This window comes from Dasypus novemcinctus, chromosome 4 (genome assembly GCF_030445035.2).
Source record: "Dasypus novemcinctus isolate mDasNov1 chromosome 4, mDasNov1.1.hap2, whole genome shotgun sequence".
NCBI classification, from domain to species: Eukaryota; Metazoa; Chordata; class Mammalia; order Cingulata; family Dasypodidae; genus Dasypus; species Dasypus novemcinctus.
In genome coordinates, this window is record NC_080676.1 from 167694029 (window position 1) to 167713612 (window position 19584).

At 48.0% G+C, this 19584-nt stretch overlaps 1 protein-coding gene across 10 annotated transcripts in view; it reads left to right on the top strand.

The window, feature by feature from the left end:
- PCBP3 (poly(rC) binding protein 3) overlaps positions 1-19584 on the top strand; it is a 398007-nt gene that overhangs the window by 305778 nt on the left and 72645 nt on the right. For 9 of the 10 annotated variants that reach the window (XM_058296363.2, XM_058296370.2, XM_058296366.2 and 6 more), the window contains one exon: positions 332-467. In XM_058296363.2, coding sequence (XP_058152346.1) covers positions 458-467 — 10 coding nt within the window. In that variant the 5' untranslated portion in view covers positions 332-457. Of the gene's footprint in view, positions 1-331; positions 468-16203; positions 16280-19584 lie in introns of all 10 variants that reach the window. The other variant, XM_058296369.2, reaches the window with a different exon arrangement.

Sequence of the window (19584 nt, forward strand, 5' to 3'; positions counted from 1 at the left end):
TATTTTAAGTGGACAATTGACTACTTCATTTAGATTCTTAGAATTTTATGCAATTTTCCAAAAAGTGTCCTTTGGTATTCTCATTTGTTAACAGAAGGCTGCTTATATTTGGAGTGATCTCATTTGGGGGAGTATACAGCAGTTTTCTCGGGATAAGTTCAGAGTGGCATGCTGATTCACTTCCAAAGACCACACAGGGCCGTATATTAGAATGCTTTAGTAATGTTTGTTGCTTTGTTGAATGCAAGATATCAATTCTGTTGAAGCCCAGTCCTTAATAGCCATGGTCACAAATATGTAAGCTCATCTACCTTGTGTTTCTGTGTTTTAGGTAGGTGGGCTCCACAACAAATATCACTCCTCCTATAAATCAGCAGTTACAGTCATGACGCTCTAAGTTACAATACGTGTGAACACTTGGTCTCTATGGATCTGCAGTGAACCTTAGAGCCTGCTTATGGGGGAAGGTGAGTTACTCTAAAGTATCTTTTGTTCGTTTCTTGATAACAAAGTCAAATTCACCTTTAAAAGATGGAATATGTTTAAATTGATACAATACTGTATATTTCTCTGCTTTAGTCCATGATACGCCAACAGTTAAAATTTAACAGCATATTAAAATAATTCTACATCATGACCAAGTCATTTATCCCAGGAATGCAAGCATGCTTCAACAACAGAAAATGAATCAATATAATATACCACATTAATAGAATGAAGGGAAACTACCACATGACCATCTCAGTTGATACAAAAAGGCTTTTGACAAAATCCAACACCATTTCATGATAAAAAAAAATTTCAGAAAAATAGGAATAGAAGTTATGACAGTTTGAAGCTCCATTGATCCCAGAAAATCCTGTTCTTAGAGCTAATCCATTCCTGTGTGAGTAAACCTATTGTAGGTGGGACCTTTTGATTTAATTATTTAAGTTAAGGGCTTGTGATTAAATTGAGTGACCCAGGATGGGTCTTAATCCTCTTTTTGGAGTCCTTTATAAACAGAGGACTAAAAAGCTGCAGACACCAAAAAGTTGCAAAGATAGAGAGAAGCCTCCAGAAGTTGAAATCAATGTATCCAGGAGAGAGAAAAAAGCCACAGAGGGAGCAATCAGAAGCGAAGGAAGTGAGGCCCAGAGGAGAGGGGAGCAGATGCTGCCTTGTGCCTGCTCCCCCGCAGCTGCAGCCTGGGGTGAAAGCAGCTTTGGATGATGCCACTGCGGGCCTGACTGCACACAACTGCACCTTGGGTTGAAAGGTCTCCTGATGATGCCTTCGTTTGGACATTTTCACAGCCTCAGAACTGTAAACTATTAACCTGATAAATTCCCATTGTAAAAGCCGACCTATTTCTGGTCCATTGCTTTGGCAGCAGTTAGCAAACTAAAACAGAAGGTAACTTCCTCAACAAATATAAAGGGAACATATTAAAAACCCTCAACTAATCTTAAACTCAACAGCACAGGATTGAAAGCCTTCCCACAAGATCAGGAATAAGACAAGGATGCCCATTTTCACCACAGCTCTTCAACATTGCACTAGAAGTTCTTGCCAGAGCAGTTAGGAAAGAAAAAGAAATAAAGGACATCCAAATCATAAAAGAAGAACTAATACTATCTCTATTCTCAGATAACTTGATCCTTTATATGGAAGATCCCAAAGAATCCACAAGAACGCTACTAGATCTGATCAGCAAATTCAGAAAAGTTGCAGGCTACGAGGTCAACAGATAAAATTCAGTTGTGTTATGGAAACACAGTTGTGAAATGGAAACTTTTTAAAAATCCTGTTCACAATAGCTCATAAAAGAATAAAATACCTACAATAAATTTAAGGAGGTGAAGGACTTGTAAACTGAAAACTACAAAATGTAATTGAGAAAAATAAAAGAAGATCTAAATAAATGGCAAGGCATCCCATGTTTATAGATTAAAAAACTTAATATTATTAAGATGCCAGTGTTACATCTTAATATTATTAAGATGCCAGCTATCTACAGATTCAATGCAATACTTATCAAAATCCTGGCAGGATTTTTTCCAGAAATGGAAAAGCTGATCTACCAAATTCATATGGAATCGCGAGAAGCCCTGAATATCAGTAATGCAAAAGAATAACAAAGTTGGAAGTGTCACACATCCCCAAATTCAATAGTTACTTCAGAACCACAATAATCAAAACAGTGTGATACTGGCATAACCATAGACACACAGACCAGTGGAACTGAATTGAGATTTCAGAAATAAACTCATTCCTCTGTGGCCAACTGATTTTTTACAACGGTACAAGTACATTAATTGGGGAAAGAACAGTTTCTTCAGCAAATGGTGTTGGAAAAGCTGGATATCCATGTATGTCTTTGTGTTAATATTAACTCTAAATGGGTCAAGGACCTAAACATAACAGCTAAAACCATAAAGCCTAGAAGAAAACAGATAGAACCTTCATAACCTTGGATTTGGTAGTGATTTCTTAGATATGCCACCAAAAGCATGAGCAACAAAAGAAAAAGTAGATAACATGGGCATCAAAATTAAAAATGTTTATTTATCAAAGGACTCTATCAAGAAAGTAAAAAGCCTACAGAATGGGAGAAAATAATTGTGGCCCATTTATCTGATGACTATTATTAAACACACACACACAAATAATAAGTGTTGGTGAGGACGAGGAGAAATGGGAACCCTCGTCCATTTCTGGTGGCACTGTAGAATGGTGTAGCTGCTGTGGAAATCAGTTTGGCAGTTCCTCAAAGAAATTGAAAATAGAATATCATATGACCCGTCAATCCCTCCACTAATTATATCCTAAAAGAATTGAAAGCAGGAACTCACATATTTGCACACCAGTATTTCATAGTGGTATTATTCACAATAGCCAAAAGATAGAAGCAACCCAAGTGCCCATCAACAGATGATGAATGGATGAACAAAATATGGTATAGACATACAGTGGAATATTATTCAGCAATAAAAAGAATGAGATTCTAATGCATTGAAACAACATGGATGAACCTTGAAGACATCATGTTGAGTGAAAGAACCCAGACAGAAAATTACAAATACTGTATACTGTCACTTTTATGAAGTACCTAGAAGAAGTAAACTTCATAGAGGCAAGTAATAGATTATAGGTTACCAAGGGCAGGCAGGGCAGGGTGGGAAGAGGGAGTTGTAGCTTAAGGGTAAGTACTTTCTGTTTCAGGTGATGAAAAAGGGGGGGTGTTCAATGATGGTAGCACAATATTGTGAATATAATTAATGCTACTGAATTTCACACTTAAATGTGCTTAAGGGAAATTTTGTGCCCTAGATTGGTTACAACAATAAAAAATTTAAAAATAAGCTGAAACATTAATGTCTTAATACAATAAATTATTCTGAGGTATTAGATATAATTTGAACTTAACATGTTACTTTTTAACCATACAGAGAACATTTGCAAAATTAGAACTTGTAGTAGGCCTCAGTACAGATTGAATATATGTAACATACAAAATAAATTCTCCAATCATATAGCACTATATTAGAAATAAATAATAAAAGAACAACTTATATAAATAATATATTATTAAATACCTCTTGTGTGATGAAATCATAAAAAATTAAGAAATTTTATAACTTAATAATTATGAAGCAGCACCTCTCAAAAGCAGTGCTTAATGGGAAATTTATGACTATAAATACAAGTATTAAGAATCATAAAAAGTAAACCTTCAATCCCAAAGGCTGAAAAAAGACTAACAGCCAAAATCAAAGGAACAGTGAAGTCAGGAAGTGATAAAGGTAAGAGTAGAAATCACTGAAATAGAGAACACAGAAAAACACAGAAACTAAAGGCTTTTGAAAAGATTAAATAAACTTCTGCTAAGACTTATTAAAGAAAACAGGGGATGATACTAATTACAGTAAATGTAACAAAAAAAAATAGGAGAAATAAGTAGAGATACAGCAGAGATGGGGGCAAAAATAGAGTATTGTGAGTGACCACATGTGAAACATTTGAAAACTTAGAGTTAACAACTTCCAAGACCATATAAAGTACCAAAATAGGCTCAACTTGAATAGGCCAATAAATGTTAAAGAAATTGAAATGATAATCAAAGGCTTCCCATTTAAAAAATTCCCTTGCACACATAACTTTATGGGTGAATTATTCCTTACTTTAAGGAACATTTAATTCCTACTTTAGATAAATTGTTCCAGACACAGGAGAGTAAAAGCTCCCAGCAAATTATATGATGCTAGTGTAATCCTGACTCCAATACCATATGAGGCTGAAAAAAATCCCAATTTATTATGAACTGTACTTAAAAATTCAATATAAAATATTAACTTACCAAATTCAAGGGTGCATTTAAAACGAAACTAAATAAAACATTGTGATCAACAAGGATTGATCACAAGCTTTCAAGGATGATTCAACATCAGAACATATGTCATTGTAATTCGCTGCTTTAATGGGCTGGTGGACAAAAAGAACACGAATACAGCAGTTAGTGCAGAAGAACACTTGATGAAGTTTAGTCCTTCTTTATGGCAAGAGCTCTTAATAACCAAACCAAGAATAGGAGGGAACTTCCTAAATGTGGGAAAGGTCATATAAAAAATCAACCACAATCATTATGCTTAATAGAGAAACAAAACATGCATTCACTATAAGATTAGGAACAAGGCAAGGCTGATTGTTACAAAGGTCAAAGAAATAAGAGCATAAGCATTTGAAAGGAAGAAATGAAACTGCTCTTTGCAGAGGAAATATTCTAGAAAAACCAAGAGAATCAAAAACCTATCAGGGGAAGTGGATGTGGCTCAACTGATAGAGCGTCCGCCTACCATGTGGAGGGTTCAGGGTTCGATCCCCAGGGCCTCCTGACCTGTGTGGTGAGCTGACCCACATGCAGTGCTGCCACGCACAAGGAGTGCCGTGCCACACAGGCACACCTCCACATAGGGGTGCCCCACATGCAAGGAATACACCCCACAAGGAGAGCCGCCCCATGTGAAAAAGCGCAGCCTGCCCAGGAGTGGTGTCACACACATGGAGAGCTGACGCAGCAAGATGATGCAACGAAGAAGAGACTCAGTTTCCCAGTGCCACCTGATAATGCAAGTGGACGCAGAAGAACACACAGTGAATGGACACAGAGAGCAGACAATGGGGAGGAGGGGAGAGAAATAAATAAAATAGATCTTTTAAAAAAAAAAGCTGAAAAACCTGTCAGAACTAGTAACTTAATGTATTTTTAGCATACAAGATCAACATACAAAACAAATAGCCTTTTTGTGTACCAGCAACTACCAGATAAAATACAATTTTAAAAATACCACACTGTTACTGCAAAGTGTCCAGAAATTAACTTAACTGAGAATACACAAGAAGTCTGTGGCCAAAACTTAGTTCTCTAATAAAGGACTCGTAAGATGAGATGAGTAAAGGGAGAGCACATCATGTTTTGTTTAGAATGACTATAATGTAAACGTGTCAGTTCTCCTCACTTAATTCATGTAATCTCAAATCAAAATTCCAAGTAGACTTTGAAGAGCTCAATAATAGCTAGTTTAAAATCACATTAAAGCCCACAGATCAGTAAAGATTCAAGAAAAGATAAGTTATCATCAAAGAAGAGTAAGGCTGACAGATTTGCCTTTCCAGATGTTAAAACGTAACTCGAAGTCATAGTTATAAAAAAAGTTTGTTATTGCATAAAATAAGACAAAGAGATGGCTGACTGAGAACAGAGTGCTCAGACACAGACCTCGGGGGCCTCGATGTGCAATAAAGGCAGCTGCGCACTCCAGTGAAGAACGGACTAATTATTTAAAAGATGCTGGTGGAGAAAGGTGGTTCACCATGCAGAAAAATAAACGTGACCCATTCCTCATCCACATACCAAGATGAACTCCAGATGGTTTAAAGATCTAGATGGTAAAGATTAAAAAAAACATAAAGGTAATAGGAAAAAATCTTTATTACCTGGGGGCAGAAAAGGACTTCTTAAAGCAAAAAACATAAGACAAAAATTGGGTAAACAGGATTTCACCAAACTAAAGATTTCTATTCAAAGAAGACTCCGTGGATAAAGCCAATGCAAACATGAGAGAAAGGGGAAGATACATGCAGAATCCAAAACTAGGGTGGCCTGAGGGCTGTGCTGCCCCCAGGGTCCCCAAGAGTGCCTGGGCAGAGCCTGGGCTGGGGCTGATGAGCACGGGAGTTGGGGCGCAGCCTCCTACGGCCTCCAGCAGCACGTGGTCTCCTCCCGTGGTTTTGCGTGGTCTCCTCCTGTGTGTGGTGCCAAAGGGACTCAACGCACATGCAGCTGCGAAACATTGTGCAGTGTTAGATATTATTAAGTTTAGACTTAAAATGTGTAGAGCACAATACCACATATTTACACTGGCATCTGAATGAACTGAACACTAGAATTGTGAATGTTTTATTTGTATAAAATTATTTTATAAGACACTGACATTTTCAAAAATTTTTCCTGTTTTATATATTTGATTTAAAATTGTATTCATCAATTATAATTTGTATTTTGCCTTTTACTTTTGAAAATTTTTTAAAAACAGCTTTTTAAAGCATAAAAATAATTTTAACTTTTATTACTTTTCCTTTAAAATTTGTATGACTGTAATGTAGATTTTGGCCACTTTATATATTTAATAATCTTTAGACTTTCACTATCAATAGAATACAAATTTGCTAAAATATTTCATCATAAGGACATGATCAGTGATTTTACTAAGATAACAGCAATACAAATAAGTTTATGGAAGAAATACTAATACATTTTGAATTTACCTTTATCTCTCATCCACACATCTCCAGCTCATCAACTGGACACCCAGCCATACTCAGTGATAATTAAACTATGCTATTCTTGATATTTTCCCAACTTTCCAGGCATATAAAAAATATACTTTATACAAATTTTTCGACTTAGTTGTCAGGAAAGTTTCCTTTTCAAAGCAGAAGGGTAATATGCCCTGCATTTATCAGCATGATGGCTGGACCTACCACTGGCTGCGCAGGTGCCAGGGCTGGCCGGGCCTCCCACCTGCTGGGCGGGTAGCGTGCAGGTGACCCGGCCCCGGGCTCATGGGGAGGGAACTGGGCAGGAGCTGGGCAGGTGCCCCGGCCCTGGGCTTATGGGGAGGGAACTGGGCAGCCATGGGGCACTTGGGGAAGGGGCAGACCCTGGAGCTAGGAGGCCACGTTTGGCCTTCCTAGAGACTGGACGACTCCATGTTGCCTATATCCATTTCTGCGGAGTGTGTAGCGTGAGCCCAGGGTTTGCCACGTGTGTCATGTGAGGGACAGGTGGTGGTAGTGAGCGTGCGCTCACTGCCCTCGATCCCTGGTGAGGCTGCCCATCCTGTCCACCTTCTGTGGTCAGGGTGCGTGGAACTGGGAGGGGGGCAGAGGGAGGGTCTTGCCATGCTTGGCGGGTCACCAATGCCGATGTGATGCCCAGCAGCCCAGTCTGCCCCCAACTCCTAGTGGTGGGCTCCAGAGCCTCCTGCCCCACCCGCCTCTCCTCCCTCAGGACCGCAGGGTCCACCGCAGCGCCTGCTGCTCCCCACTCCACTCCCTCCGTCCACCCTCCACGGGTCTGGTTTAGGAGCAGGGCCAGGCCTGGGCTCCACCCGCAGGGGTGGGATGTGAGGAGAGCTCTGTCCAGGCCCCCAGGGGAGTCCGAGCTGCTGCGGGGTGGGGGCAGGCGCTGCCCAGGGTCAGCTCCAAGGCCCTGCTTGGAGGCTTTTTACTTCCTGGAATCTATACCCCGACCTTAGAAGCTGTTTTGAGTTCAGTTTCCTGTTATTGCCACCAGAGGCTGCAAATTGCTAAGACATTTTAGGAAATGAGAAGGAGTTTTAATGCCAGATCTTAAAATGTTTAATGTACATCAGTTTTTTAAAAAGTATGTTACATGTATTGCTGGAATATTATCTGAGGGTTAGCAGAAGTAGCCTGCAAAGCTGGTCTCTGTGTTCCACTCTGTGGAATGGATGACCCCTCTCCCCACCCTGATCTGGGCAAATCGCCCCCCCCACACGCGTCCCCCCACAGCCCTGCACAGCCCCCACCCCACATATCCTACCCTTCCTTAGCAACCCTGCCCCCGTCTCCACGCCTCGCCCTCCTCCATGCCTCCTCAGCAGTCCTCCCCTCACCCAAGCCACATGTTAAAAAGCCGTCCCCTGCGGCCGTGCTGCGCCTGGTGCCCGCTGAGCCGTGGACAGGCCCAGGGCTAATTTGCGAGTTGCAGTGGAAGAGAGAAAGTGCCCTCCCCTGAGCTCTGTGTGCCTTCTGGCGGGGAACCCCTTTGCCCAGGCGCCTGGAGCAGGGGTGCTCATGACCTTCTCTGCTCACTGCGCTCGGCTGAGGCTGGTGGGTCTGAAAGTCACCCCCACATTCCTGGAACGTCGATGAAGCAAGCATTTGGCCTTCGGTTTTCCCTTATGGCCTCATTGAAGCACAGACTCCAGCTCCACTGCCAGCTTTCATTCCTTGCTGGACCTGAACACCTGGAGTTCGGGTTTGTGGTTTGTCGGGTTTTAAAGGCCTGTTTGCCAGTCGGGGTGTCGGGGTGCCAGCCCAGCACCACGCCCGTGCACAGGGCAGCAGGGGTCTGGTTGTGCACTGGCTCTTGTGTTCGTTTCAGCCGGTGCCTGTGCTGTTTCATAATTAGGAAACGAAACGCAGCCTCCAGGGAGGTGCCCCACATCCAGGGCGGCCCTGGGGTCGCCCGAGCCGGGCACCAACGTAGGTCGGCCTTTCTGGACGGACACAGACAGATGGCCTAGCCCACTTTTTAAAGAACAGGTTTAATTTACATGCCGCCCCCACCCCTGCGGGGGTGCTCTGCCAGGCAGTGGGGAGACCAGTTAGGCATGCGCTGGCCACCGTTGGCTCCAGTCCCAGTCCATGGAAGGGCTCAGCCAGGCATCAGCCTCACTAGTGCAGTGTGGGCCCTGGGGGCATAGCTGCCCCCTCAGGACCTGCCCCAGGGGCCACCTCGAGGTGAAGGCTGCTGCCAGGGGACTCCTCAGATGTCTGAGTCTCAGTGAGAGAACTCGGTGGTGTGTTCAGAGCCTCGTTCACCCAACTGTGCACCTCAGTGGCTTCCTGTTGTTCTTGAACAAACTGATGGCACCCAATTTGGGAAAAGCCCAGAACACAGATACATGCACAGAATAAATGATTCTTGGCCTCCCGTCCATGTGTCTGTGCCCAGACCAAAGCAGAGGGTTTCCTGGAAGCTCAGGCCACCGTTCTGCTTTGGTCTGGAGGGAGATGCCCCCTGCGTCTCCTCCCCTGGAAGCCCTGTGAAGGTACTCAGTGTCACCCCTGCTGCTAACAACCCCAGCTGAGAGGCAGAGCAGCCATCATTTAGTTTGCAGGTGGGGCAGGGCAGTGCCCCTGACCTGCACGGCTGCGGCCCGAGGTGGGCATCTCAGGTGGCCAGGACTGGGAAGCTGAAGGCCACTTCCTCCTACAAGGGGCCTTCAGGGCCTCGGGCATCCCTGGAAGCGCGCCTGTGACACTGCAGCCACCAAAGGAGCCACGGTGGCGCCGAGATTCAAGGGAGCAGGGGCAGAGGCCGGCAGCATGGGCCTCGTGCACACCCGAGGCCTGGAACGCAGAAGCAGAGCCTGAGGTCGACCGAGATTAAAAATGGAACTTTTCTTTGAAGTTGAAGCCTTCAGTGACTGACAGGCATCAGTTGAGGGGTGCAGTGTTGGGGGAAAGCAAAACAAATAAACGTGGAAAGTTTAACCAAAAAAAGGAAATAGATGTGAGAATATAGGAACAGAATTCATGGTTGCTCTTGAAAAAGTCCCCAGTAGTTGAGCTGGAGTCTGGGTTAGTAAGGGCAGTGGGTTAGCGGGCAGAATCAGAAAGTTTTCCAGTGGCGTTTTCCTCGACATCCTAGGAGCATGGAGTCCTCAGCTCTCTCCCCCTGAACGTTTCCAGGTTGTGCGCCCCCGTGGCCCTCCGCCCCGTCATTTGGGTGGGGAGTCTGACGAGGGGGCCATGGGCTGCTTGTTCACTGGCTCACTTGCACATGAGCACACCCACGGGCAAGGCCTGGGCCACGCTCCACACGCTGGCCTGGCCATGAGTGCACAAGTGCAGAGCACGTGTGCCCGTGGATGTGAGTGCGTGCTGCGGGTGTGCACGCATGTGTGTGCTGGTTTGCCCCCAGAGCCTGAAGTCCAGGGTCCCTGGGCCCGCGTGCTGCCTGCTTGGACGTCGACCGTGGCCTGTTTTCTCACCTGTAACACCTCTGAGGCCCTGCCACATGCACGGCCTTCATCAGACGTTGCCCACAGCACAGGTGGAGCCTGAGCATCTGTTGTATCAACGCGCGCTCGCGGGCTTGTCCAGGGCCTGAGGCGCAGCGCTTGCCAGGCTGCTGTCGGGTGCGCTCATGCTAAAGGCACAGGCCACTGGTCTGCCCGCAAGTTAGTTAGGAGCTGGGGCCTCCCTCGGCACCCACACCTTGTGATCTGTGTCATCATTCTCCTCATTACCCGCTTCTGCCCTGTCCAAACGTCTGCTGTTTTGGTTTGGGTTTTTGTTTTTTGAAAATCGCAGCTCGTCATTTTCAATCCCTGAGCTGTGTGGTCTGATCCCTTCGGCCTTTGCTTGGGTCTTGGCTGCATTCTCTTCCGTAAGGAGCTGAGGAGCACGCTACCTGGTGTCTGGTCAGGATTCTGTCTGGGGCGGTCTACAGGATTGCCATGCTGGCCCAGGGCCCTCGTGTGACCAGATGGCAGCCTGCCCAGCGCCCGGGCCCCATGGGGCCTCCTCGAGAGTCTTGGGCACGTGTAGGACCTGGACGCGGCAGGCAGCCCCAGGTCAGGGGCCCGAGCCCTGGCGCCCGAGGTGGCCGCTGCTGGGCACAGGTCTGCATCTCCCAGCCACCTGGATGCATCTGTGCTCCCTCTCCGCCCCCACCCTTGTGGTCTAGGCGTGGTCCTTTGGGGCCTGCTGGCTTTCCAGGGAGGGCTTCTCAGGCCGGCGGAATTGCCGCTCTCTCCTGGCTTCCTGGCCCTCGCCCGCAACCCTCAGACACCTGCGCATCTGCCTTGTGTCTCCATGGGCTCAGGAGAGGCCCGGAGGGGCAGCCAGGGCGGCTTGGGCTGCGCTGGTGCAGCGGGTACACGAGCAGGGAGACACCCCCAGATCTGCAGGAGCAGCCCTGCACAGACGGCCTTCCCCACCTGAGGCTCTTCCTGGCCCAGCTGCTGAGAGCTGGCCCCTGCCCCTGCCCCTGCCTCTGCCCCTGCCCAGGGGAGGAGGCTGGAACCCCTGTGTGGGGCCAGCCCGTCTGGCCTGGAGCACCGTGTTGCGGCCTCCCGCGAGCCTGGTACACTCCCCACCCGGCCCCTCGCTGCCCTCAGCACGCCACCAAGCGCCTTCTGGGCGCCGCGGCCTCTCAGGCACTGCTCCACAGTCTTTGCAAGGCGGGCCGTGGGCGCTCAGTCACAGTCACAGGGGGCAGCGGGTGGGTGACGTGGGATGGGTCCCAGGACAACAGGGATCCTAGGGGAGCTGGTGTGTGGCCTGCAGAGCATCTCAGCAGGGGCACTGAGTGTGACAGCGGCCCCCACCCTCTGGGCTGACCGCCACATGCTCCGGCTGAGCACACTTAGAAAGGAGCTGGCCACCAAGGGCTGTCCCAGCAGCAGCAGGCCCTGGCCACTCAGCCCAGGGCCTCCTGAGACAGGGAAGCTGGTCCCAGCACCCAGCAGCTGGGCGGGGATCCCCTCCTCCCACCCGTGGGGACATGGTCGGAGTCCCGTGGCCCTCAGGTTGACCTGGGCGAAGCTTCCGGGCCCCAGGCCCCGGGCGCCGCAGGCTGGTGCTCATGAATGCCAGTGGCTGGAGGGAGAGGCCCCGGATCCAGGTGGCTGCGCAGGCGGGCCTCCTTAGCCTGTATAAGAACTGGACCTGGGTCCTTCCGCAGCTACTTGTTTGACCTGTGAACTGTAATCTTGATTTTTCACTGTTTCTCAAAACTCCAGTGGTCTGCTGAGTGTCTTTGTTTATTTTAGTGGTTTCAGAGAAAAAGTAAACAGGTTTGTTCACATCCTTTTCCTAAATTTGAAATTTAAAATCGATTTCTAATTTTCACACTATTAGGTTCTTTACAGCATTAAAGGTTGCATGTTGGGAGGGACTGCCATATTGGCTGACATCAGTTAAAATCGTGCATTTCAGGCTGAGTGTACCGTTTTTCACACCAAGTCCTGATTTACATGTGCTAATGTGCCTTTTGTGGGGTTATTTAGGTGGCCATTATCCTCTACCTACCAAAATGCCTCAAAATAGAAGGAACCTGAGCTCTGTAGAGAGAGGGCCCTTCCCAGGGCCGGAGCAGGGCAAGGAATGGATGGGCCTGGAGCACTTTGTAGTGAGGAAGAAAGTAAGGGCGAGCTCACCCTCACCCCCAGAAACAACCAAAATATTCAAAACTTCAAAGGGACGCAGGAGCCAACCTGAGAGACCTTCCAGCAGCCAAACAAAATACGTAATGTAGGACTGGTTATGACCCAAGCATTAGAGAGATACTGATATCCATAAATGACAGAACACGTAACTGCCGAAAAGGGGAAATCTTCAAAAAGGCATTTCAAATAACCCGTGGTCATGCTGTGCCCTTCAAGGAGCTGGAGCTTAGTCCCTTGTCCTCTTGAGTGTGGTTTAATAGAGGATGGAAAAGGGAAATGGAGGCTTCACGGTGTAGAATCTGGTGGATACACCTTGTCCCAAGGTCGGGCCCACCTGCCCAGTGCGGCCGTAAGGCAGCTGCCGGAGGGGCCGCCTCTCCCTGCCCCCTCAGCCCCCCTCGGCCCACAGCAGCACCTGGGAGGCCAGGCAGCCTCCCCTCCAAAACTGCTCCTGGCCACCCCATGCTCCCCCAGGGGCCTCCCAGCCCCTCCCCCCCACTACGCCAGGGGCCTCCCAGCCCCTCCCCCATTGTCCCTCATGGGCCTCCCAGCCCCTCCCCGCTCCGTGTCCCCGTCTCACTTGGCCTTGTCCTCTCAGCAGCTTGCAGCTTCATGGTAACGTTTTTTTCCCTGGCTCCCAGATGCCACAATCTCTCAGTCCCTCTGCCCCCTCTGGCCTTGGGCCGCCCCTGCTCTTGGCCATCGCCAGGGATCCGAGCTCTGTCCTCTGTGTCCCCTTGTCCTTGGTCCCTTTCCCTCTCATCTCCTCAGGGATTCTGCGGCTGCAGGCCTTCCCATTCTCTGGCCCTCCAGCTTCAGCCGTCCGCTTCCCTCCAGCATGTGAGCACCCCTTGACCCCTGCCCAGGACAGCCAGCTCTGGCCCCTTGGCTCCAGTTGACTACCCAGGCCTTTGACGCTGTTCCTGTCACATCCACTTCCTCTTCCACGTTTTTCCCCCAAACACTTCACCGAACTTGTCTCATCAAGGTCGCCAAAGACCTGCACGTGACCAATGCGGAGATTGATTTTCGGTCCGCAGCTCATGGTCGCCTTCGATTACCCACGATCAAGGGCACGGCCCTGAGCCAGATGGCCTGGATGGCGACCCCGGCTCCATCAGCTTTGTGACCTTGAGCGCGCCCTTGGTGACTCTGCCCCTGTGGCTTTCAGCTGCTAATACAGGAGCATAAGGGGACCTGCGGGGAGTAAGTGAGCTACATATACAGTAAACGTTTGGAGCAGGCCAGGCCCACGGCGTGCTGCCTCTGTGCTGGGTGCTGGGTGCGAGCTGGGTGCTGGCTGGGTGCTGCCTGTGTGCTGGGTGCTGGCTGGGTGCTGGGTGCTGCCTGTGTGCTGGGTGCTGCCTGTGTGCTGGGTGCTGGCTGGGTGCTGCCTGTGTGCTGGGTGCTGGCTGGGTGCTGCCTATGTTTTGGGTGCTGGCTGGGTGCTGCCTGTGTGCTGGGTGCTGGCTGGGTGCTGGGTGCTGCCTGTGTGCTGGGTGCTGGCTGGGTGCTGCCTATGTTTTGGGTGCTGGCTGGGTGCTGCCTGTGTGCTGGGTGTGGACTGGGTGCTGGGTGCTGCCTGTGTGCTGGGTGCTGGCTGGGTGCTGCCTATGTTTTGGGTGCTGGCTGGGTGCTGCCTGTGTGCTGGGTGCTGGCTGGGTGCTGGGTGCTGCCTGTGTGCTGGGTGCTGGCTGGGTGCTGCCTATGTTTTGGGTGCTGGCTGGGTGCTGCCTGTGTGCTTAGTGCTGGGTGCAGGCTGGGTGCTCCTCCTCACCACCTTGTCCAGACGCCGGACGGCAGCGCCGGCCCCAGTGAGTGAGGATACTGGGGTGATCCAACCCACCAGGAGTGGGAAAATACGAGCAGAAATTGCATTTCCGGGAGTGTAGTCCAAGGAAATAAGAGGACAGACAGGTCTGCTCAAAGGCTGTTCTTGAAGCATTGTTTACTGTAACAATCCGAAATACCCGAGGTGGGCAGCTGCTGCAGATTTGATACCTCCCCTCATGAAATGGAGCGCCATGGCGAATCTGGTCAGTTAGGTAGATTTAAATATATGGGCATGACACATATCTAGTTTATAGTGTTAAGTGAGAAAAATGGGGCAACCATGGGTGGTTTCGTCCTATTTTTGTTAAAAATATGTAATAACGTGGACACACTAGGAAAAAGTCCGACTAGGTGGGCCCTGGAGTATCACACTATCCACAGTAGCCGTTGCTGGGTAATGATAGTGCTGGTCATTTTTTGCCTATATGCATTTTTCTCTTCTTTTCTGTAATGAACAGCCAATACTTGTATTATTTTAATTTTTTTCTGTAATGGGAAGTCAGCCGACTGTCGTGATCAGGCAGTAAGAGCTGCACACCTCCCTTGGGATGAGAAGGCCGCACGCCATTCCCCACGCACCGACCACCCCAGCGCTGCCCCGGCAGCGCACACATCCCCTTCCCCACCGCCTAGCAATTCCTTTTCGTAGTCATATTTTTACAGCTACCATGCATGTGTTTTTATTATTTTCCGCATCTGGCTTTTGTGTAAGGTGGTGGGATAATAGATGGAGCTGGACGGCAGCTGTGGTTGGCTGGTGGCCACCCAGTCTTTGCAGGTGAACAGTGCACGCGCCGTCCACATCATTCCCTCACGGGCCCCGAGTGCCTGAGCTCTTGGACCCTGAATCGTGTCTTTATGTCCCCCACTACCCACGTTGCAACCCACACAGCAGGGTGTCTTTCACGGCCGGAACGCGTTCTTCCATTTTTTTTTTAAAGATTTATTTTTTTACTTATTTCTCCCCCCCAGTTGTCTTCTCTCCGTGTCCATTTGCTATGTATTCTTCTGTGACCACTTCTATCATTATCAGCGGCACCTGGAATCTGTATTTCTTTTTGTTGCATCATCATGTGTCAGCTCTCCGTGTGTGCGGCGCCATTCCTGGGCAAGCTGCGCTTTCTTTCGTGCTGGGCGGCTCTCCTTACGGGGCACACTCCTTGAGCGTGGGGCTCCCCTACGCTGGGGACAGCCCTGCATGGCACGGCACTATTTGCGCACATCAACACTGTGCATGGGCCAGCTCCACATGGGTCAAGGAGGCCCGGGGTTTGACCCGCGGACCTCCCATGTGGTAGGTGGATGCCCTAACCACTGGGCCAAGTCTGCTTCCCTATTCTTCCATTTTTAAGCACACTTTTAGGGCTAGGCCCAGAAGCTCTAGGTTATGGTGTAGAAAAAACTGGGAAAGGAGGGAATTATTTTGCACTTGTGCCAGCTTAGGTATCTCGTGGTGGCAGTCCAGAGGAGCCCTGTGCACCCACTGCTCGCCACACCCAGGACCAGCCACTGTGGTCTGGTGAGGCCAGCTTTGTGTGGACACCTGGCCTGCCTTGAGCACACAGCCCACAACCATCGGGCAGCACAAGTCTGGCGAGCCGTGTTTGGTTCATACTGGACCCCCTCCTATTCCAGGCATAACTGCTCCAGTGTGTGTCCTGCAGGCACAGTGCTTTGTTCAGTGGCCCCTTTGTGGGGACAGCATCATTGAAATGACAGCACATCAGTGCTGGCACCCCCTCCAAGGAAGCCAAGGGATTTGGGCGAAAAGTAGGTCACATGTGCTTGGTCCCATGTCACGAGGCTTCCAACCTGGGACCAATGGAATTGTAGCCTTCTTTGGTTTAGAACAAAACATCACTCTAATTTTTCTCCTTTAGCATTTTCCATCTTCTCTAAACAGGGAAAGAGTGACCATCTGTCTGAAATCCACATCAACCCCAATCCTTTCTGGTCTCGCAGAGCTGCTTTGTTCTGAGGTAAGGAGATTTAGGAGGGTTCTCAGAGAGGCAGGAGTCAAATCCATCGACAAGGCGACTAGGGAGGACGGCTGGCTGCGACTGCACTGGTGGGGAGCAGCCCTGGACCCATCCCCAGGAGCCCCCAAACTGCTCTGCAGGGAGCGAGCGAGCAGCGTGACAGGATTGTGTAGACTGCCAAGGAAAATGGTGGGATTGGAGCAGGGCACACAGTTTTTCTCTATGGTGAAAAGAATAGAAATTATGATACATTTATAAATAGTTTTAGACATTCAAATAATGATAGTCACATTAGGGTCTCTATATTAATAATATGGTTCATTCCTAAGGATTGACATCAACTCTTAACAGTTTGCAATGTTAAAGTGTTACTACTGATAGAAAAGTAAATGCGTGATTTTACAGATGTTTAGTAATGAATGACACTGTGGGTGCATATGGTCTGGCAATGTAATTCTCACCCATAGGAATTTCAGTAATCCTAGTGGTACCAGGGTCCAGTGCCTTTGACCCCTGCCTTATCTTTGATAGTACTGACCTCTGAAATTAACAAGTGAGCGGTTGGCTTCCACCATTAGAAAAGCAATGTAAAATTAAAACATCAGAATAAAGTTAACGCATGTATGAACCTGCACCTTGGAAGCTTGATAGTTATAGTGAGAAATATAACATACTTTTCTTATCTGGGAAAGGCCAAGGAATGTGATTCCTTCATGATAAAGCGTATGTAGAATGTGTAACGGTTTTAAAGTGTTTCTAGAACAAACATGAGCTTTGTAGCTTATAAATAATGGCACTTCATGTGTTTTTGCTTGTCCTGTAAATGAGCTGAAGTGTTTGTAATACCAGAAACCACTGGTGAACAGAATGGGCAAGTCTCAAGGAAAACATCGACCGTCCACAGTGGCCGTGCACTGGGCAACACCAGTGCTGGCTCAGATGCGTTACATGTTCCGGTTTGCGTGGCCTGGAAGAAATGCTTCCTAATAGAGTTTGCCAGAGCCAGAGCCACAGTGGTATTTGACTTAAACATCTTTCATCAGAGAAAAGGTTTATTTTTGCTGTTTCAAAGATAAAATATTTCTCCTCTGTGTTTTCACCAGCTTTCTGGGTTTTAGCCTCTAGAATTATGCCAAGTTCACAGTAGTAAATGACTTCCAAATGAGAAAACAGCGTTGTAAATTACTCTGCATGTTGATTGTAAAAAATGATAGTTGAACTGTCTGTAGCAAAAGTAGCTTTTCTATTCTTGAAAGTAATGCTTTATAAAAATATTCTGCATTTACAGTAATATCCAGGGCCTTCCAACTCCAGCCTTTGAATGAATCAAATGTGGTATTTCTAAAGGTATATTTCTTAGGGAAGGGCAATTTTTTTCTATTTTATTTCATTAAGATAGGGTAGAAAAAGTCAATCTTTATGATGATTATAAATGCTTCTTTCATACTTGGAGAAGGTTCTGTGTGCTTTGATGAAGGTTTTAACATTTCTGCTTCCTTTCTCCTCTCCACCTAACTTAAGCTCCAAATACCTCGACTTAGCATGAACACATCATCTTCCATATGCAGGAGCAAAGGATAAGGCTTGCTCTAGTGATAGCCGTGTGTGTCCATGCTAATAAAATTATAAAATTATATCTCCCCGTTGGCCACTGCCAGTTACAGCCTTTAGGGAAAAAGGAGTACTGCTTTCTCTAATAGAGAACCTGTACCCCAGCAAGTGTTAAGGGATGTTTATTTTCCCTTATTAATTGTTTTTTGAGAAATAATGCAAATGTAACAATGCAGAAACTATAAAATTGTGTCCCAGTTATACTTTTCAAAAACGACTGTCCTAATACCGAAACAAAAGGCATGTGTGCCCAGTCCTCCGGATGCTTGGCAGTCAATAAGTGGGGCACCCCACTCCTTCCCGGATGCTTCTGTAGGCGTGCTGATGCCAGGGCACCTTGCAGCATCACTGTCTCAGAGAAGCAGGGCCGGCATTCTCTTTAACATCAGTTGGGAGATTTAAAAAATGGGGCTAGCTTCTTAATATCCTTAGCTTTGGGTCTGGATTCATTTGTTTTACATGAAAACAAATATGGACTGATTGCCTCAAATTTTTAGAAGTGATTGACTAGTCCTGAGATCCTTATTTTCAAAAGGGAATGTGGTATAGATAGAAAATGACAAAGATGGCAATATACACTTAACCTTGCTATTATATGCTACTAAAATACTTAGATTTTCAATTTCAAATCATACATCACTTCTCACAGAAGGATTTTCCTTGATTAGCTGTAGTATATACAGTTTTCTACCTAATGGGCTGTGAGTTTCTTGTGTGCTGCGTTTCTTTCTGTTTTTTAATACATATCCAAGTTGGTTCTCTTTTGGTTGTTCAGAAACGGGATTATTTTCCCATTTGTGTTTTTTAAATTTTGATTTAGAAGTAGTCCCAGGACCACAAGAAACTCAATCAGGCCATTATGTAGCACACAGGAAACCCCCGCCGACGTGCACGAGGACGGCCATGGTCTGAGTCCCGAGCCGAGCACCCGGCGCCTCCGCACAGCAGATGGTCACCATGCGGGGGCCTCGGGAGGGCAGGGGCAGAGTGCTCTGTGCTGTCGGAGCCTTCTGCAGCGACGTGCTTTCTGCTGATGCGGACTTAGGGGCCTCAGGGCTCAGGAGGAGGGGCTTCTGTAACTGGGTTCCCCGGGTGGAGCAAGTGAGCCAGTGGAGGGCCGTGAGGGGGAGAGCTGTGCGCTCAGCTGCCCCGCGGCTCACGCCGCCAGCCAGCAGCGCAGCCTCACTGAGGTCATGAAGCCATGTGGCCCGTGCATCTCCACAGGCAGGTCCTGCACCATCCGCATCACCATCCCCTGAGAACTCTGGAGATGTACGTGCTCAGGCCCACCCCAGGGTCTCTGAATCAGAACCTGTGATTCCACAAGCCCTCCAGGGGATGCTGATGCCACCACAAGTTTAAGAACCACTGATCTAGACCGTGCGAGAGGAAAGCTTACGTGCATGGTGACGTGGGCTTCCTCCACGCTCCTGAGCAGTCCGCCTTCAGCTTCCTCTAAAACTGGAATTGACGGAGTTTGCCTATATGTACATGTGTACCTGTGTGTGCACTGCATGCACATGCATGTGCTTGTGTGTATCTACACATGTGGGTGCTGTGTGGACGTGTGTGCATGCAACGTGCATGTGTGAGGGCCGTCTGTGTTCAGACAGAGTACAGAAGTGCTTTCACAATTGTTTGGCTAAAAGTAAAACTGGGAAATGATAACCAGCTCAACTAGTGGCTTTCTTCTT